Raw genomic sequence first — 22,270 nt, forward strand, 5'->3', positions numbered from 1 at the left:
TACATCCCTTTTGTTATATTGTGTTGGAAAAGAAGTTTTCTTCTACCCTTAGGTTCTTCTAGTTGGTGTAAGAATTAAACTGACATGGGACAGATTAACAGGAGAAAATCAAACAAAAGTTTAATAACATGTATCCATGAGACAGACACAGGAAAACCCAGTAACTTGCCAGAGTGGCAAAATCCTCACCTTAAATGTCATCCTCAGCTAAAGACAAAAGAGGGTGTTGGGGGTAGTGGATTGGGGCTTCAAAGGTGAGAAAGGGAATTCACATGCAGATGGAAAAGCAAATGTTTGGTAAACAGATGTTTGCTGGGTCATGGTACACAGAATGGACTTGATCTCTAGGCCCAGCTGAGTCTCCCCTATCACAGCCTGCCCATATTCCTTGCATGTATCTCTAGTGATAGCTCTATTCTGGGAACTAGCCCTTTATCTAAATTCTTTTAGGCAATTAAGGAAGAGGTAACAAGAAAAAACTTTCTGAGTCTTCTGTTTCTTAAAAAATAATCAGCTTAAATTAATCCTCATGCCAAAGAGACACATCTTGGGGTGGCAAATTTTTGTGCCCCTTGAATTGGTTTTACATACTACATAATGCATTTAATCATATCCCTCTCTATATTTTTGTAAACTAAAGTGAATAGTTATAATTTAAGTTTTATGTTGTGATTGTCCTTTCTTCCTGAGGCATGATACATTTTGGATTTGTATTTGGATAGTGGATATTATAAGGGGAGAATGGAAGAGTGGATTGATGTTTTCTAAGATAGAATTGGTTTCTCATTTGACTTTTTCATTATATATTGTTTATGTTTCTGCTTGTTTTGTTATGTGTTCATCCTTGTTGTCTTTAACCATACTGAACTCTTGAGTCCACTCAATCCTCAGACTTGTCTTCAGTCGGTTCACTCTCATTGTCTTTCTCAATTCTGTCACTCCTTGGCCATTTGTAGTACCTTCCCTGCCAATCCCAGCCGTGCTCAATTCAGCCATCCAATTTATTTCTCCTGTCCCATGATATACATACTATTCCTATATAAAAATATATAGCCATGCTGGTTGAAGGGAAAATATTGACCTCAAGCTAACCCTCTCAACATGGATCTATAATCCTTGTGCTGCTCTCAACTCTTCTCTGAAAGCTTAGGTGTCTTTATAAATAGCATTGACTCTTCTTTGTCAGATTTACTTCCCATCACAGTCTTCTCTACACATCACTCTCTTCTAGTACCATCATTTGACTTCGACATTTCCTGCAGACTTTGTTCTCCTGCAGAGTTCCTGCTCATTCTTCAGTCACAACTCAAATGCCATCTCCTTATGATGAAGTTTCCTCCACTTTCTTGGACTAATTTAGAACTCCCCACCCAACCTCTTTTCCACTCCCATTGTGTATTTGTTACGTCACCTACAGTTATTTGTTTATGTCCATCTCCTGTTGTGTTAGATGTTACTAAGCCCATATCTGATATCCATTCCCCTTCCTTATGGGACCCTCATTTTGTTTGGGGAAGCAATGTTCTTATTTACATATCTCTTTTCCCCAGCCTTTCTTGCCAATGAGATATGGACAGAAATTTCTTTTAGCTTCATCCCCCTTCTATATGCCAGGTACTGTTTGAAGTACTTCTGCTTATATTAGCTTATTTAATCCCTACATCAATTCTCTAAGAAACAGTTGTTATCCCCACTTTATGTATGAGGAATCTGTGTTACATAGGTTTAGTAAATCGTCCAAAGTCTCAGCTAGTAAGCGTCAGAGCTGAAATTTGAACCAGGGAGTCTGACCGGAGAATTTGTGCTCTTTTTAACTACTGTGCTTTGATACCTTTCCACACTGAGGAAGGCCATGTGATAAGGAATGGCAGTGTGGGAAGCTAGGAGCATTGCTCCTTGAAGGCATTGTCAACCTGTTAAGGCAGCCCTGGAATACCTGCCCATGGACTTCTGATTGCATAACATAAATAAACTCGTATCTACCTAACCCACTGTAACAGGACTTATTGTTACTTATAGACAAATATAATTCTGATGGATCCCAACTAGACTGTTAGCTCTTTCATGAATAGTTTCTCTTCTTTTTATAAATTATTGTGCCAACCATAATATTGGCATTCAAGAGTATTAATAATAATATCTGACACTGGGTGCTTTCTGGGCATTACACACTATGTTAATTCCTTTATGTGTGTTGTTATCTCCCTACCTGGCCACTGCAAAACTAGGAGGTAGGCACTATACCTTTTTCAAGGCAAAGTTTGTTGTGATGGTCATGCATCTCTCTGTTCAGTATCCTGTGCCTTTGAATCTCAGATGATCCTCTCTTCCTGATGGAAGAGCTTCTAAGTCATTCTTTCCATCAAGTATTATTTTCTTAGACCAAAGGAGATGATGAATTTAAACAGGTAAAGCAGCTCACAGCAAATGTGCCTTATACCCCCCTGGGTTCTAAGTACATTTGAATTATAGAAATGTGTTAATTACTAATAGCTACATCAGAAGTTATATCTCTAGGGATGTGAACATTAAAACAAAAAAAAGCCTCTGGTAATGATAATTCCTTCCTCCAAAAACTGAATGAGTGTCTGGTGTGTTTCAGAGTGTTGAGAAATGTGGAGGGGACATTTGATCAGGGATCGCAGATGGTTTTCTACTGTCTAGATGTAAAGTCATCTCTAATCCTAGAGTGTCGCTTCATTGATAAATTTTAAATTTTTTGCTATATGTTGGCATACTTTTTGTCAGATATTTTGATCTGCCTATTAAAGTTGGAGCATAAGGTATTCCCTGTATTTTGTTTAATTTAAATAATTTGTTATAAAATGTCATTACATTTTTATGCCATCTCTTATTTTGGATATTAAAAAATAAATATAGTTAAAATGCGGTAAATTTCTTGTCCTCTCTAAATTCTCTGTAGGCGCTGTTGAACCATACTCCCTATTGGAATGTGAAGTGACATGGCAGCCGGGTTTTGATTCTCCAGAAAGGGGAGAATTTATTCTTCACATCAATGAAGGAAGCACACTGACACTGAAATGTCTTGCACATGTAATGATTTCCCTTGAATATTATTTTTATTTTGAGGGCTATAAATTGGTTGAGTATGCATATGTGTATATAGTTGCGTATATATACTATGTTAGTAAAAACTGATTTGACATGTAATACTTAGTTAACTAAACTGTCTTAGCATCTTCTTGGAGCCACTTCTCTACCATAAATGAAGACTTTGCTAAAAAATGTGTTGTATTATCTAGAATTAACTCAGAAATCCAAGGCTTTTGTGCCAACAATACTACATTGTTATTAGAGACTCTATAAATATATAATACCATGGGAGCCACTTGAAATTAAATTATTTCTTTAATAAATGCCAAAGAAAAATAGAGAAAATTATATTATTGCATTTTTCATATTTAGTTGTAATTAATAATTCAGTATGGAATGGATCATGTGATTTATATAGCAAGGAAATATAGAAAATTCTTCCATATTCCATATGGAATATACTTATAATAAAAATGTAAGTAAAGTGAAGGCTGCAATATGTAATTTTAATTTTCTTTCTGTGGTAGAACCCAGAAGACCTTAACTTCATGGCTTTTAATTACCAAGGATATGCTTTACATGTGTACCAAATTCCCTTCCCAACATTCTTAGTAATTTAACACAACCCAGTGCTGTTTTACTAAATCCCATCTCTGTCTCCAGGCCATGATCATGTTCTTACATATTTTAGCTATGAAGAAGCTTATAGCCTTAAGATATAAGAGATCCATCCACTTTTATGATGGCAAGTGGCAGTCAGAAATCAGTAGGGTCTTTCCTTTGCCCCAGGCTTGAAATAAGCTACTGCTTTCACTATGTTTAAATCACTTATTAATTCTTTTTAAAACTTTGTATTGAAGTATAGTATACTGCAGAAAGGTGCACATATTATAAAGTATGTATCACTCAATTATTTTTTACAAACTAGTAACACCCTTGTAACTCACACCCAGATCAACCTGATCAAGAAACAGAACATGACTAGCATCACGAAAGAACCCCCCTAGTCCACACTTCTAGTCACTGTGTGTCCCTCCCAGGATCATCACAATCCTTACTTCTAAGAGCATAGATTAATTTTGGTTTTAAAGTTTATATAAATGTCATCACACCATATGTTCTCTTCTATGCCTGGCTTCTTTTGTTCATCATTAGGTTTGTGGGATGCATCTATGCTGATACATGTGGTGATAGATTATTCATTCTCACTCCTGAATAGCATTCCATTTGGTTAGACTGTACAGTCAGTTTTCCATCACACAGCTGATGAGGGTTTGGATTGTTTCAGATTTTTGGCTAATGTAATAGTGTTTCTGTTAACATTCTTCTGTCTTTTGGTGAACATATGTATACAGTTCTTTAACTGTTATTTACATAACTGTGTTTGACAAGTTTACTAATATAAATTTGCTCATATACTCACCCCATGTGTATTTTTTCTAACAGATAAAAGATGAGCAATTTAGTAATGTAGACTTAGCATTAATAATAAGTATCATTTTTAAAAAAAATTTATTGGAGTATAGTTGATTTACAATGTTGTATAAGTTTCAGGTGTACAGCAAAGTGAATCAGTTATACGTATACATGTATCCAGTCTTTTTTTTTTTAAGATTCTTTTTCCATATAGGCCATTACGGAGTATTGAGTAGAGTTCCTTGCACTATGCAGCAGGTTCTTATTAGTTATCTGTTTTATATGTAGTAGTGTGTATATGTCAGTCCCAATCTCCCAATTTATCCCTCCCCCCCCTTATCCCCTGATAACCATAAGGTATCATTTAATATTGTGTCTCAGGTACGATGCAAAATGGCGTTCTTGTATTATCTCATTTAATCCTTACAACAACTCTATAAAGAATGTATTAATAACTCAATTGATGGGTGAGGAAATGGAGCATTAGAATGGTTAATTATCTAGTACAAGTTCACACGTGCAGTAAATGCCCTATTGGAATTTACATCCAAAGTGATCTGCCTCCACAGCCTTTGCCGTTACCCTCTCATAAAATTTGTTTTCCGCTTTCCCTACACTAGGATTGGTTAAGAATTAAACTCTGAGATATCAGTATACTGAACTAGATTATTTCTGGCCAATTTTTCAAGCCCTTGAGGTTAAGTGAACTTACTTAAGAGTAAGTGAAGTGTTACTCTTAAGAAAGTAAAGAAGGAGGAATGTGAAACAATTAAATAAAATGTTCATTTAAGGTTTTTCATTAATTATGAAGGACCTAATTGACCATTTTATCTTTTGTTAGCTTTGTTTGAAAGTTTATTTTTCCAGTTATCCGAATCATGTTCTTCAACAAATTATACGAATGTATTAAAATCTCCTAAGACAATAAGAAGTAATATGTATTATTTATAGTAGGGTCTATTGTAAAGAGCACTGAATGAGGAATTAGAAATCTTGGGTTCTAGTTCACCTTGGTTACTGTTTGCTTTCCTGTAAAATGGGAGAGGTGGATAATATCAACATTTCCAAAAAGTGTTCTATGTTGCCGTTGTTCTGTGAAGTGGTTTGTGTAGGACGGGACGAGGGAGTCCTGTGCCTAAGTAATTCTGTGAATCACAGTGTACTACCTCCCCATTCTCAGATAAGCAAAGTGTACATTATCAGCATATTAAGCCCTATGAGAAGACTTCTAGTAGAAACATGCCTGGATAATCTCTTTTGGCATGTTATTTCCCATACTTACATGACCCTTGAACTTTTTCCTTTTGTGTAGCACATGGTAACACCTTGTACGTAGTGGGGCAGATGATCTCTAATATCCCCTTCAGTGACTAATCTACATGATTCTCAGTCATGGATTTACTTCCTCCTTAGAGTTATCTTACTCTCTCTGCCTTCCTCAGTTTAGGAGTACATTGTAAATATTCCACTCTTTTCCTTTCTCTTAAGCACACCATAAAATCTGATAACGCTTCGTATTTTAGAAATTTCTATGAAGCTGACGAAGTTTGAGTTGTCTGGTGGGGGATAAAAAAATGTTTACTGTTATTTCAATTTCATGTTCCCTTTCTTCCTCTTATTAGCTTGGTCACACCAAGGTCGTTCTTTTAGAGCCAAGGATACTCTTCAGTGATAGCCCTCAAGGTTTAACAACTTGGAGGAAAGCCATTCTTCACAATGTAGGACAAAACCATGCTTATTTCAAGGTAATGTAGAATCTGGAAATCTTACTTGGATCAGATCACATTATAATTTGAACTATTTATTGCCATGAGTTCTATGCCGTTAATACTTTAGTCTTTATAGATTGACTAATGCTAATATTTAGGTATTTCATAGCAGATTTATCTGAATACATTTCATCTACTTTATCCTTTTAATTTCCCATAAAATTTGTCTCTATCTCTCCCTTCCTTCCTTAATCTCTCCCTTCCTTCTCCTCTTACCCCTCTTTTTCTTTCTTTCTGTTATTTTGTTTTATTGGAAAAAAAAAGATGATTTCAAAAAAACTAACATTTAAAAAATATACATTGTTTATGTTACATTCAGTATTTAATTACATGCTTTTCCTTTTTTTCCTCATTTTCACTCTGTCATCAAGACTGTTATGGTAGCAACTGGGACCTAGATCAAGGCCATTCTAAAGATATTCTATTTATAGTTGTTACTCCTGATTTAAATTGTGGGGCGGGTGGTGTTTAAATTGGTGATAGAGGTTGTTTTTTTTTTTTTAACTGAGAAACATTAAGATCTCCTAATAGTGACAGTAGAGGTTAGCATTTGAGATCTTTCTTTCAAGCTTGTATTTACATGTCTGCTGCCCAAACAAGCAAAGGAGGATACCCTTTTCTACTCTGTTGCTTCAGAATTAGTTCTGAAGTCTGTTTGTTCCCTCATCCCCTAAAATATGTTAACCAATTTCCCTTCAAATTATTCTGACTTAAGGCATGATAGATAAGCCTAAATTGGCCTCTGACAAACCACACCTTAACTCTTTTGGTAAGTTACTTTTTTGAAGGTCAAAATGATATCTTAGACATTAGGCTATAAAGGAAATAATAAAGAAGAGTAGGTTGCTTTATCATCTTGCCTCCCCACTAACTTTGCTTTCAGTTTTTTAGGATCAGGGAAAAGACAGGCTATCAAAATAGTATCTAGAATTTTGGCATCTCTCCAAGAGATACATCTCATCCTTTCCTTGTAAGTTTTGCAAAGTCTTGAAAACACTTCAGATAAGAAGCTTCATCGTCCTGTTTGAATTGGAAGATGCCATTGCCAAAAGTTCTGTTTGCTGGGTTAGGGGTGCAAATCCTTGTTGAAGTTCAAATTGTTTGTCTGGTGTTTGAAAATCTATTTCAAAATCATCTCATGCTATGTGCCTATAGGTCCTCTCTCTATGTAGTGGTCTGGAAGTTTTCCTATGAAAGCTTTGGAACAATAACTTTAAAGGATAATGTGGCATTTCTGCACATTTTTGATTATAGGTTTGTGACCAGAGTCTTTTGTCTGTGATTGACGTTCCATCACAAGGAATCATTCCATTGCGGGGGCTAACTGTTCTCAATATCTCCTGTACTCCTACCGTAGCAGGAAAATTTGATACAGGAGCAAAGGTATGTTTATGCATAGGTGTGTTCGCTCTTTATATATGTATCTGTGGATTTGTTTGGTTATGATATTTATAATAGTAGGTATAATGCTATAAAATGTTAAATACATGTTTATTCTTAGAAAGGTTGTTTTAATGATTTCTTCTAATGGGGATGGGTTTTAATATTATGACACTAAAGAGGAATTTTTAAAATTTCTGTTATTTTTCTATTCTAAACTTCTAATTGAGTTAGCTCTAAAGAGGTGCAGTTTTTAGAAATCTAAAAAATGAACAACCTTACTTATACATCTGTTGTAAAAATGGTTAGCAGAACTTGGCAAGAGGATTTGTAGAAAATATTTTTGGTGGAAGTTGCTAATGGAAGTTTCTACTAAGTTGAAATGGATACATTTCATTGATATGAGGCATTTTTCACATGAACTTGGACTATTTGGCATCTCTAACTTGTGACAAGCCCTCACTAGTCACAGAGCAAAGGATTGTTTTTTCCATGGTGTTAATTAGATACCTAAGGAAAAAATAATCAGTTTTGGAATGCTAATTTTAAATAGCTTTAATGACTATAGGAATTATAGGCAAATTGTATATGAGGTTAATATCTGTATAGCACACATAAAATGTTTTACTATTTTATGTTCTGGGAATTATGTAAATGAAAAGATATTACCTTGATTTTAGGGACTTCTCTAAGTGTTCATTAAACAGAATAAATAAAACATGTAAGACCAGTCTGTAGTAAATTTTACTTATTATAAACTCATGGAATGGAATGCTCTTAATCTTCAATTTGATGATCAACTGTGTGCATTCACTCACATTAAAAAAGTAATATGTGCACTATCATCAGATCAAAATGAACGGCTTAAGACGTATCCTCCATTTTATCCTTCAATTTCCCATAACCATTAGTTCTTAAATAACATTTAGCTTAATATAATAAACACCAATTTGCCTGGCCCCCAAATAAACAACCTAATAATTATATCTTACTTTTATAAAGAAGTATAGGGGGCTTTCCTGGTGACGCAGTGGTTACGAATCTGCCTGCCAATGCAGGGGACACGGGTTCGAGCCCTGGTCCGGGAAGATCCCACAAGCCTCAGAGCAACTAAGCCCGTGCGCCACAGCTACTGAGCCTGTGCTCTAGACCCCGCGCGTCACAACTACTGAAGCCCATGCGCCTAGAGCCCCTGCCCCACAACAAGAGAGGCCACTGCGATGAGAAGCCCGTGCACCACAACGAAGAGTAGCCCCCGCTCGCCACAGCTAGAGAAAGCCCGTGCGCAGCAATGAAGACCCAGCACAGCCAAAAATAAATAAATAAAATAAATAAATTACAAAAAAAAAGTATATATTGAAAGATATTTATAAAGTGTATATTGTGGTATACGGTCTGATATTTGGGCAGAATTTTTGTATATTATTTTGGAATAAATAAAAAACATAGCCCCTAAAATATAGGTTTTACTGAGATTAGTTTCCACTGTATTTTAGAGAACCATGCTGTTTTTACAAAGCTTACCTTTTTAACAGTATACTATAATGAGATTCCTTTATTCATCCATTCCATGCGTACTTACTGGGCACATATTATGTGTTAGGCTCTGCTGCAGTTGCTAGGAATGCAAAATTGAACAAGATAACTAGGGTCCTTGGTCTCTAAGAGTGTACAATATGATGGGGGATGCAAACAACTCAAAATTAAAAGATAGTGTAATAAGTACTATGATGGAGAAATACAGTAGGCTGAGGGCGTACACGGGAGAGGTTTGCAACCCATGCTTAAATGGTCAGGGGCAGTTTCCTAGGGGAAGATACATCTAAAAGACACCAGAGTTAAGAATCAGCCAGAGGAAAGGGATAGTAGTGGGGTGAGGGAGGAGAGGAGGAAAGAGTATTCAAGGAAGACAAAATTGAATGTGTTCAGGCATGGGAGGAGAGAGAGAGCTACAAGGCAGATATGAAAAACTTAGTTTAACATGACTTGGTTATAGATTGAATGGATGATAGTGGGGAAAGATGTATTTAGAGACCTGTATAAATTTTAGTCATACAGGTCCTTAGCAACAACTTAGGAAGTCAAAATTTCATCTTAAGAGCTTGGAGTTTTTAAGGATGGAGAGTTTCACAATCAGATTTGCATTTTTCAGACATCACTTTGGTTATAGAGCAGTGTTAAACTGGGACCGGTGCAGAGTTATTAGTCTGCTGATGATGTCCAGGCAGGAGAAGATTGTGTTCTCAGGAGGTAGGATTCTAGACAAATTCTAGTCAAATTTAGGAGATGAATATTTAGGGTTTGATGGTTGAAAGGGCTCACATATAAATAAAACAGGTAAGTCAGGTGTGAGACAGGTGGTAACAACATTCGAAGAAAGATTAGAGGATGAGTAGCAGATTTTAGAGGGAAATCATGAGTTTGAGGCACCTTTTGCATCCCTATGTAGAGATGTCTAGTAAAGAGGCCATTGCTTATACATGTTGGTCTGAAGGCTAAGGATTAATCTTAGAGATGATAGAGGTTATTTCTGTTACCCCTGTGAAAATCAAGATGAGTATAAGTGGATCGAATATATTGATGAGAAGTTGGAATGATAAACTTTGTTGAATAAAGGAGAAAATGGAGACAGGTAAATTGGGGCTGATCAGGAAAACATCACACATGTGACATCGTGGAACTCTTGTCTCTGAAAATGGGTGAGAAAGCAGGGATGAGAGAGGGTTGTGAGAAAGAGAAGGATGGATGAATGTATGGTTTCTGAGGCCATGGATTTGTGACGGATGATATTGTCCAGGGTACAGATTAAGTCTCAGGAGATGAAAAGGTCAAGTGAGCAGTTGGTGAGGGTAGTAAATAGGTTATGGCAGCCTGGAATCTTCAGTTACCCACGAAAGGAGAAGTGAGTAAAAGGCAGCCATGGGGGTGTTGAGACTTACATACGGTGTTCATCAGTGAAGCATATATTGATTTGTAATTACTTCTGAAGCATTGAGTTACGCTTCTTATGATTTTAGTCAAGTATTTTAGGTACTATATATTCTGTAAATAAAATATAGAAATCATATAGTAGTATGAATTAAGCAGTTCGGTTAATAAGATTGTCTAGATGGCACTCACTTTCCTTAATAATTCTGAAAAAATGGTATTTTATGGTTTCTTTACCTATAAACAATGTCACTGATTCTATCGAAAGAGTGAAATACACTCATATATCTTTCTTTAATATACATTTAGATTTAAATCTCGAAGTTGACTGCTAACCTATTCTTATACAGGTAGGGCTTTCAGGGAATGATATTTTTGTGCTTCTGAGATTTTGATTAGACAATTATATGTTCATGTAATCTATAGTTCTTATTTTGTAGGAGTTATATGACTAAATTCTTATTTCACTGTCTTAAATTTCTTGGAAGAAATTGAGTGCTCAGGCGGTTCTTGGTTCAAGTTTAGCCACTGCTGCTTTCAAGTTTTGTGACCTCAAGCCCCAGTTTTCCTCACTTGGAAATTAGAGTATTAACAGAATACTGAAGATTAAAAAGGAGATAATGTATTTAGCAGTATACTTGGCCCATATACTCAGCAATTTTTAGCTGCTCTCATTAGAATTATGGTTGTTTTGGATATTAGTATCTTTCTATGTTTGCACTCAGTTTCTTGCTTGTTTTAATTTTGAATATTCCTTTGGAATTAGGTAAATACAAAAGGCTCACACAGAGTTTGAAGGAATAATGTCAAGGCAAATGGGTAGAACTCTTCAGTCAAATTCACAAGCTGTCAGCTGGTCCCCTTTGTGATGGAAGTTTTTAAGAGTTGAAAATTCACTCCTTTAGGAATATCAATTCTACATCACAAGAAATGAGATGATAACTGCCAGAATAAATCTTGTGACATTTATAATAAGTTATGATTATTTAAATTATAAAATGTTATATAAATGCCAGGTAATACTTCAGCAGTACCTGAGTATATTTTAGTGTGGTTTCTACAGAGTTTTATGTTTTTCTTAAATAGATTGCTATTCGCCATGCAGAAGACATAGACCTTAGGTTGGGTGTATCTGTTGAGATTGCTGATGTCGAAATCAATCCGGTGAGTATGTTACCTATTTGTATAATCAATTTATGAGTGTGGTGATTTTTATTTATGTGTCCCTAGTCAACCCATTTAGGTTAAAAAATTTTTATTATGTAGTAATTTGTCACATAGAAATTAATATATGTAATATAAATATAAGTGATGAAGCAGAGTGTTAAGCCAATTAATGAAGGTTTAAGAATTCACCACTGAACTTAAGTAGCAGAACAGTACCAGTACCGTTAAATTATCTGTAGGCTTCATCATGGTCCTACCCCTCTTAAGAGATAACTACTTTCCTGAATTTTGTCATTTTTCTCCCTTTACTTTTTCTAATTAGGTTACCACATATGTATGAATTCCTTAACGGTTCCTTATTTAGTTTAGTTTGTTCATTTCTGAGCTTTATAACAAAGATATATTATCTTTGATGGGTTACTTTTAATTGAATATTATGTTTTTAAACTTCATCTAGGTTATGTGTAGCTTTATGTTATTCATTTTCCCTGCTGCTTAATAGTCCATTATGTAGACATACTGTAATTTGTAGACTCATTCCATTGTCCATCCAATTAGTGTCTGTTTTTTTGGTATTACAAATACTATAGCTATGAACATTCATGTACATATCTTCTAAGGTACTTATGAAAGAGTTTCTTTAGGAATGGAGTTGCTGAGATGCAGATTATGTACATATTTGACTTCACAAGATTATTTCCATATTTTCTTCTCAAGTTTCCATTGATCCACATTCTGTTGCTCCGTAAGTTGTATTATAAGACACAATGTTTGCCAATCTATTGAGTATAAAATACCTCACTGTGGTCTTGATTTACATTTTCTGAACTATAATCAAATTTATTTTTTGAATTATTGTTCTGTACCCTAATAAAATTTTGTTCTACAGTTGATAGAGCGCACATACATGCTTTTCTTTTTTTTTTTTTTTTTTTTCCTGTTCAGGCTTTCAGAGTTAGATCTGGTTTTACCTACCTAAAGAAACTTTCCCTGATCCTTCAAAGCAAGCCCATATGCCCCTCTCTTGTGACTTTTATTAGATGTCACAAACATCTTAAACTCTGGGAACATCTCCATTGTAGCAATTGTCATATTATTTTCAGGTTATCTGCCCTTTTGTTTTTCTATCCCCAGTACCTAGTACCATTCTGGTGCTGAACTAAATTGAGTAGAAATTGATAAGGCTGCTGGTTGCCTCAGGTAGGGCCTTACCACTAGTCTGCACTTTAACGGCATCACCACAAATCTAGGCTTTAAGTTACAATTTTCTAACCTTTCTTTTATTCAGTGTTGAAGGCATGGTAAGTCCAGATAGACTGATGGATACTAAGCTAGCTTATCTAAGACAATGGTGATTCCTGTAGTATCCAGAGTGCTTTTTTTCAATTGATATGGTGTCCCTCCTTGAACACTGTTAGACAAAGATGGAGACTTTAAATATTGCATTTCCTAGTCCTAAAGATATTTGTGGCAGGCTTTGCATGTTATGGTACAACTGAGTAATTTATAGGACTTTAATATGTATTTATCAATATTTCTTAATTATGTTGGATTTTTAAACATTGCTGCCTAGTTACCTTTTAAAAACAATATTCTAGTATTACCAGATATTGTTAGCAATATATCTAATAACTGTGTGGCGTTGACTGTGTGTCTTAATAACAATTAGGAAATTTTATCCAAATGAACCTATGGGAAAGACCAGAAATGGGATAAGAGGAGTGATTTTTTGCATATGAAGCATCAAACTTTCACTACCTGTTTTGGATTTCACAAATTTCACCTGTAGAACTGGGTTGATATTTTAAGTGAAGCAAATAGTGGACAGTTGACCTTAATGCCATGTTTTTCTCAGCATTAGGATACTGTTGCCTCTTTCTCTTTTAATGGTGTATGTGATTCTTTTACTAAGGAACTGTAGAGTATATATAGCTACTCTGCCAGAAGAGGAATCCTGCAGAGCTTTGTGGTGTACACATGCCTGGCATATAAGCTAAAGTTAAGATACATTCAATAAACATTTCTTATATATTTAAGCTAGATGTCAGATAGGTGCTAGAGATGTAACAATGAATTAGACTTAAGGTCCACTAGAAGAGACATAAATAGACAAATAAATGGACTTTATGATGTCATAATGTGAGTAAACATAAGGAACAGAAGTAGTCCTGATCGTACTGTAATTAATTGTGGCTTATCCAACTGGCGTTTGAAGGATGCATAGTATTTTATCAGGCAATTACAAGTTAGAGAAGGGCCTTCTGACAGAAGAGACACCTTGATAAAGACACAGAAGGGAAAAGCGTCAGGTATTGGTTGGAAATGACAAGTCATACAGCTTGCTGAAATATGAAGTCATAGGGGTAAGAGTGGAGCTAGATGAGGCTGGAACATGAGGCAGGGGAAGGTCATGGTGAACTTTATGAGCCCTGCTAACAAACTTGACATTGTCCTGTAGATCTCCTGTAGAGGAGAATCATCAAATTTTAAGACAGCAAGTGATGTGGTCAGATTTTTAATTAGTTTAATTGTGACTTAGGTGTGGAAGGGAGAATTGGAGAAAGTCAAATCTAGCAATGAAATGAAAAGTGATGAGTTACTAACTTTATACAATTACAATAAAGATAAGAGGTGAAGGAGTCAGAATTAATGGGATTTGGTAACTGATTACATGCAGGAGGGAGGGGGAAGAAGGAAAATGTAACTAATTTGTATAGAATACTACTGTAATAATGTCCTTGATAAACATGAGTATAATTTTTTATTGAGGTATAATTGACATATATCATTGTTAGTTTCAGGTGTACAATATAATGATTCAATGTTTGTATATATTGTGAAATGTTCACCACGGTAAGTCTAGTTATCATCAGTCACCAAACATACAGATTTTTTTCTCATAATGAGGACTTTTAAGATCTACTGTCTTGCAATGTAATTTTTAGTTTACATTATTTTCATAAATTGTTACTCTACCTTCTAATTATGATTTCTTTTTTTATATTTTAGGATGTATTTAATTTCAGTGGCACCTATGTTGGTGCTACCCAGATTATTCCATTTTTAGTAAAAAAACAAAGGTATAACACGTGCCGGAGTAGAGTTTAATCTGGAAGACTTTGAAGGTTTTTCTGTGGATTTTAAAGACAAATCAGGTATATATTTTATACCATTATGATATTATTGTAAAAGTAAAACAGTTTTAAGTTTGCTCTAAGGAATAATGTTAAGCAAATACTGTAAGTCAAGGGCAATTATTCTTAAGTATTTTTAATGACTCAGTGCATATTGTTCTTATATCCTATAAACCATCATGGTTCTATTTCTAGAAATACATGTATGTTAATATCAGAAGACTTTGATAATGCATGACATATAACTGTGCTTATTAACTGATATAATATAGTAGGTTAAGTATGTTATACATAAGTATATACTATAAATTAAAATAAAATTAATTGCTAGTTTTAATTGCTTAAGAATTTCAGGTAAATGTTTTGGAGGGTTCTCTGTGTTTACCTATATATTAGGTATCTTTTTTTTTTTTTTTTTTTTTTTAAGGATAATCTATTTTCTGTATCAAAGCCAGTAGTTTATTGGGGTTTTTTTTGTTTGTTTTTTTTTAAAAAAATTAATTAATTAATTAATTAATTTATGGCTGTGTTGGGTCTTAGTTTCTGTGCGAGGGCTTTCTCCAGTTGCGGCAAGCGGGGGCCGCTCTTCATCGCGGTGCGCGGGCCTCTCACTATCACGGCCTCTCTTGTAGCGGAGCACAGGCTCCAGACGCGCAGGCTCAGTAATTGTGGCTCACGGGCCCAGTCGCTCCGCGGCATGTGGGATCTTCCCAGACCAGGGCTCGAACCCGTGTCCCCTGCATTGGCAGGCACATTCTCAACCACTGCGCCACCAGGGAAGCCCTAGGTATCTTTATGTTAAATTAAGTTTGAAAAAAATGCACTTTTATAAATGTATTTCATTTGTTTACTCCAGGTGTCGGCAAACTAAGGTCTATGGGCCAAATCTGGCCTGACACCTGTTATTTTATAAATAAGGTTTTATTAGAACACAGTCACACTCATTTGTTTGTATATTGTTTCTGTATGCTTTCATGCTATAATGGCAGAGTTGAATAGTTGTGATAGAAACCTTATGGCTTGCAAAGCCTAAAATATTTACTATCTAAACCCGTACAGAAAAATGTTTGCCAACCATTGGTTTAGTCATTTCTTCTTCAGTACATACTTGTTGAATACCAATTATAGGCCAGATACTAGACTTTGAATCTATAAAGATAATAAGACATCTTACTTGTTCTCCAAAAGTTAACAGTAAGTTTATCAGTCAGGGTCTTAGTAGTAAACAAATGACTCAAAGCATTTAACTGAAGATGATTTAATGAAGGAATTATGTATGGACCTGGGAGCCAGGTTAAAAGAAAACTGACAAGGGATGGAAGCTGCTTCTACCTCTAGGCCTGAAGGAGCAAGAGGAGGCAAGATATTATTGAAGCCCTGAGAGTGGTGAAACTCTGGAAGAGAGGCCATCTAATAAAAGCTATAACTGTAAAAAAAAAAAAAAAAAAAAAAAAAAAAAAAATGATGTCCTTGCCAGAATTGTAGCCAAGGCAGGGGAGACGTGAGGGCATAAATACCTCCTACTCTCTGATATCTTACTGGCATTTCCCTGTGGTTGAACCAAATCAGAGACAGAAGAGCAAGGGACCTAGATGAATCAGTCTGTAGAGGTCGGGACAGAGGAGAGCAGAGAAAGATGGCTATTGGATCTAAATGACAAATGGAGACCACCTATATAACAGTAGGAGAGAGAGACAAAGAATTGGGTTATTACCATATAGCATGTGGATACTACAAGACAGGTCCGTACCTGGTGCTAAGGAAGCATATGCTAAGGGAAACTAGCTGAGAATCACCAATAGGAAAGATTTCTTGGAGAAGTTGATGCCTAATCTAGATTTAGAAGAATAAGGAGAGAAACAGAGAAGGGGATATGAAAGAATGCAAGTAAAGGCCTAGAAATGAGTCAATATGGCAAGTAGTTTGGACTGTCTAGAGTATAGAGGGACAGGACTAGAGGGGCAAGTGAGACCCAGGTAACTAATAGTTTTTTCTGGACATTTATCCTAGAGGTTAGGCAGCACAATTAAAGGATTGATATCCAGGCAATGGTGTGAGTAGGCTTGCCCTTCACTAATTTTCCTTTTGGAGGAAAGTTGAAAATGGGCTGGGGGAAAAGGTGGTTATGGGAAGGGCAAAAACGGAGACAGGGAGATCAGTTAGGTGTGGTGGCCATAGAGGTGAGAAGTGATGACAGCCTGAGCTCAGACATTGATACCAGGGACGGGAAGGAGGAGAGTACAGAGGTGCTGAGAAATTAGAAATGCTTCGATGTGGTTACCAAGTGGACATCAGTATTAGGGAAGAGGAGGAAGTCTTGGATCGCTCCCAGTTTTTGACTCTAAGAGGTAGGTGATGGGAGGGACAATTCATAGTTGATATAATGTGAGGGAAGGAATAGATCTAGGAGAGCATGCTATGTTTGAGGGGACTGTGGAATAGCCCAGGAATCATAACAGTAGGCAGTTGGAAATCCATATGAGATTTATATTCATTTTTGGAAAATCTGGATGTTGAAACTTTAGTTGCCTTAACACTTTACTCTGACTGCCTCATATGCATTCATGTACCTTGTTAATGGATCACAGACTCTTCCTGGTTATTCTGCAGAGCTACTCGGCAAGATGCATTTCTTTCCACGATTCTGCCTTAGCCCTAGCTCAAGCTTCCCTTCTAGGTCACTGGATCATCTTTTAAAATGCTTTCCCTGCTTCCAAGCCTTTATCCTCATATGCCTATACCAGAGAGTGATCTCCTTCAAGCAAAGATCTTATCCCATCTGCCCTCTGCTTGAAAAGCTTTGCTGGTTTCCTGTTACCAGTAGCAGTGGGTCTCAACAGCAGGCTGCTGACACAGTCTAGGATGTATATAAGTTGATCTTAACGATTATTAACAATTTGCAATAAAGTTTATACTGAAAATGTATTTTATGAGTATGTTAAAACATAGATGTCCTTCTGTGACAAGGTAGACTTGGTTTTTCACATTATCGTTTCAGGACAAGAATGACTTAAGGGGGAGGAAATACTGAGATCCATTTAGCTATGACGCCACCTTTTCTTTCCAGTCACCTCTCCCATTGTAGGCTCCATCAGCTGTCTCTACTGCAACCAGATTGTGTTACACATTTCCTCTGGCACTGGGCTTCCCTCCTCCTAGGCTAGTTCCTCCTCTTCTGTCCCTACTGCCTGCGATTCCACCCTCTTTTATAAATTAGCATCAACCTCCTGCATCCTATAAATCATTAGCCCCATTCGTACCCCTATCCAATCGGTTGAAATTATTTTTTTGCCTTTGCTCCTTTAGGACATTAGGTAAGTTTTATTATAGCACTAACCAAATTGTACCTTGTATCAAAAAGAGCTTTGTACTTGTTTGTCTCCCTTACTATGCTGTGAGCTCCATGAGGTCAAGGACTATAGTTCCAATTTTTGTTTTCTGCTAGAGTTGTGTGATATAGTTCTCTGCACATTATAGGTGCTCAAGAAATATTTATTGATGCTGTCTTGGATTATTGCATTTCACAATCTATATGTTTATATATACTTCAAATATATTTAAGATTATCTATTTTTATTATATTTTATGTATTAGAGATATATATCCATTCTAGGTGGATATTCTTTGCTGTATGTGTATTTTTTCCCACACCACAAACATGTTTGTGTTAATAAACACTTAATGGATCCTTTTTGTTCATTTGTTTAAAGGTTTTTATATCATACATCAAGCTGAGAGAAATTGAGTAGGGTGAAGGAGAATGAAATGAGTTATTTAAGTTTATTTTGAGACAGGGTAATTGAAATTATTATCGTTCCTTGGATTAATCAGAAAACTTTAGGGAGAAAAAAGGATTTTTAGAATTGTTTAGATGAGGGCAGAGGTTCTATTGTAGCTAACATTTGATCTTGCAGGAACTTATTTTAGAAGTGTATTTAAGTGCTTATAATTTTTGATCCTGAAGTTTGTGTTACTATTTGACAATTGTTTCTGTATCTCCACCCAGTGCCTTTGTATCTGGAGTGATACCACTTTGTTGAAAAGTTGTCTTGTACAAAATTGTGTTTATCTTCTTTGTGAATTCCGTAAGGCATCAGAGGAGGTCTGGGTTCTCCCTGTTCCATCTTCACTGGAGAGGGAGTCTCAATTTTCTCAGACCTAAGATTCAGTCAATTATTTGACCTTGACCTTTATACCTTTTTATATTCATCTGAATATGACTGTGATATCATTCTTGAACTTTGGAGATTTTAAAAAATAGGTTTACCCTCTCTGTTTTGCTGATTGAATATATGTTTGTTCCATTTTTGGATACCAGTTTTGCTGATTAGCATCTTGGCATTAAGAGTGATTCCTTAGCCTAGCAACCTTATGCAGCCCTGCACAGATGTTTTAGCAACTGTTTTTTGATTGTTGTGAACATTTTGATGAGGTTTCTCAAAGTTTCATTTCCACAGTTAACGATAGCATCATAGATATGTATCTGGCTTAAAAAATAAATAAATAAAAAAGTGTCCTTTTTCTGGTTTTATAGGGGAATTCACAGACCCTGCATTTCCTGACATATGTTCCTTGGAGTTAGAGAGAGAGACATCTCTGGAGTGTGGCCTAGCATTTTCTCCCAAAGAAGTAAGTTAAGCTTTCTATTACTCACATTACTGGAGAGTTGTGGAGTTAAGATAATCCTAACTAAGAAGCTATCAAAGATCACCTAAGTTCTTTTTGTAGTGGGTCTTTTTCTACCTGTGAGCATGTCTGGGTATACCCTTTAATTCAGTAAAATGATCGCTGGAGGTGTCTGGCTTCATGCTTGCAGTATATCTCAAGAGGTGCAGAGGGCACACACACGGAACCTATGTGGTCTCATGGTTTCAGTTATGCTCTCTAGAAAATTCAAGATATGACATGTGAAGAAGAGGAAAGTTGAGGCTAACCCCAAAATCGCTTATATTTGAGCCAGCATGTGCTTTCTACTTATATTTGAGTGGGGTACGCTTGACATTCTTAGAATCATCACCTGAAATCACCAAAGACATGCTGTGAAGATTTAAGAGGGGTTGCTATGACACTGGTTCTTGGGTAGTGTCCCTCGATGTTTGGTGATTTTAAAACACCAACAAAAACAACAAACAAAGAAAATCAAAGAAAAAAACCTTTCCTAGAATGTGCCCAGGAGGAAGGGATACCACTGGCAAAATTTCAGGGGCAATCTCTGATATGCTTTTGCTTTGAAAGTGATAGACGTGCCAAAGAGAGAGCATCTTGCTACCTATGATATGGAAAGGCGTGTCGCCGCGTCCTCCCGAACGAGAATCAAACTGCTAAATGGCAATTAGAGTATGAGACTCTTTTGTCAAAACATTTTTTATATTCCAGCATAACTAGCATGAGGCCTTGTACCCAGTAGGTGTAGAATAGAATCAACTAAATGAAAGGAATTAAAACACAACAAGAAGGTGTATTGAATGCTAACAAAGTACGTCTTTAATAATCCATTTTTTAGTAATGTTACTAAACTACAGAGTTTACTGAGATTAAAATCTTATTTTAGGAACAATAATAACTGTTATTTAGCTTTCAGGAGGAAAAAGTCAAGAAAATTTAAGGACACATTCAGATTTAAGAAAATGCTAAAGATTAATTTTGCCTTCTTAGGTGCAGTACATTAGTTGGGATGTATTTTGTGGGTTTTGTGCACATATGGTTCACATGGAATGATATTGTCTACAGAGTTCACTCTTTTGTCTGTTCTAGTTTTTGACAAGCGTAGTGGATGAGATATCAAAGGTTACTCTTCCGATATTAAAGAAAATGAAAAATTTTAATTTTATATACAACATTAAGTTGTATTATACAACATTAAGATGTAAAACATACTATATTTGATTTCTGCAGGTTTAGTGTGTAATAATTATTCATCTACATTCATGAACCAGTGACATTTAGATAGATACTCTTTATTTAGCAAGGTTATCCAGAAGAGAGAGAACATCTTTGCCTTTTTTTGAAAGTCATTTTAGGAATAATTTCCTTTGGCCTAATTTGGGCTATCAGATAATATCAAACTACACGTATTATTTACATTTTCCTTTTATCTTTTCAGCAAAGGATTTTGAAGTGCATGAAATATTGTCAAGGTATTACAGTTACTTGTTGAATAATACAATCTGTGACTTGTCTTTCTACTCCAGACAAAAGCATAATTAAAAAGTTATTTGAAGAGATTCAGAGGATGTTTATCTTTTTAATTTTTACAGTATTTTAATATCTTTCAAAGCCTACTCAACTCCCACATATCCTAACGATTTGCAAGTTTTCTCAGCATCATCTTATATTTCAATCTTGCATATCAGTGATATTCTCCTCCCGATTATTAAAGTCTATTGTCAAAATTAAATGGGAAGTTTAGAAGAGCAGAAAGAAAGAATAAACAATAAATAAATCCTAATACATAACAATGACCTCTGTTTATATTTTGGGGTATCTTTGTTTTTTCTCCTTCTATCTCTATACTTATATTTCTATATCTATAATTATAATGAAATAATACTTTATGAACATTTTTAACCTGCATTTTTTTTTTTGCTGAGTGTATTCATTTAAATGTTATCAATTGCTTTTTGTGTCATTAAGTATTCTAAATGCAATTTAATTTTTTAGGGATAATATTTTATGGCTCTACTGTTATAGTTATTAAACTAATCCTTCTTACTGTACACTTAAGATTTTTCCATTTTTTGACTCTATAAATGATTCTGTAAGAAACATCCTTGTAAATAACTGTTTGTTTTCACATTATAGGTGTTCATTATATCATCCTAGAAGTAGAATAATTGGGTCAAACTCTATGCACATATTTTAGGCTATTGATATGCGTTGTCAAACTGCTCTTCAAAAAAGTTATACCGGTAGTATTAGCCACTAGTAACAGTGTAAAATGTTGCTTACTGTCGCCTTTCTTTGTATAACTAGGTTGCATCCATTATATATGTATGTATATGTAATATTCTGCCAACCTCAGAGGTGAAAGATGAATTTTAAATTGAACTTAAAATTCTTTGATTCTTCTTGCATAACAAGCCACCATACAAAGGTAATGATTTATTTGCTAACAATTTGTTCTGGTTGGTACTATTAAAATTCTTTTAATTCTCTGGTAGGATAACTATATTCTTTTCCTTTTAAAATATCATTGGCCATTTTTCTTGATGAACTTTAGAATCTTTTTCCCGAGTTTATAGCTAAAACCTCTATGGTAATTTTGGTTTGTGTTGCATTAAATTAATAAAAAATTTAGAGAGAAGTGATTTCTGTATAAAATTGAGCTTCATATTCAGAAAAAAGATAATGCCGTTTATGTTATTAAAGCATTTTATACTACTCAGCAAAAGCGTGGAATATTTTGAAGTAATTTTTCTATGC

At 35.3% G+C, this 22,270-nt stretch overlaps 1 protein-coding gene across 1 annotated transcript in view; it reads left to right on the forward strand.

Annotated features, from left to right (window-relative positions):
* The window catches only part of CFAP47 (cilia and flagella associated protein 47), a 431,032-nt gene that overhangs the window by 59,335 nt on the left and 349,427 nt on the right, over positions 1–22,270 (forward strand). The window contains 7 exon segments of the mRNA XM_082377789.1: positions 2,924–3,054; positions 6,093–6,215; positions 7,494–7,622; positions 11,634–11,711; positions 14,724–14,783; positions 14,785–14,869; positions 19,383–19,477. Of these exon segments, the coding sequence (XP_082233915.1) occupies positions 2,924–3,054; positions 6,093–6,215; positions 7,494–7,622; positions 11,634–11,711; positions 14,724–14,783; positions 14,785–14,869; positions 19,383–19,477 (701 nt within the window).

Source organism: Balaenoptera borealis (assembly GCF_965194805.1).
Source record: "Balaenoptera borealis genome assembly, chromosome: X".
Classification (NCBI taxonomy): Eukaryota; Metazoa; Chordata; class Mammalia; order Artiodactyla; family Balaenopteridae; genus Balaenoptera; species Balaenoptera borealis.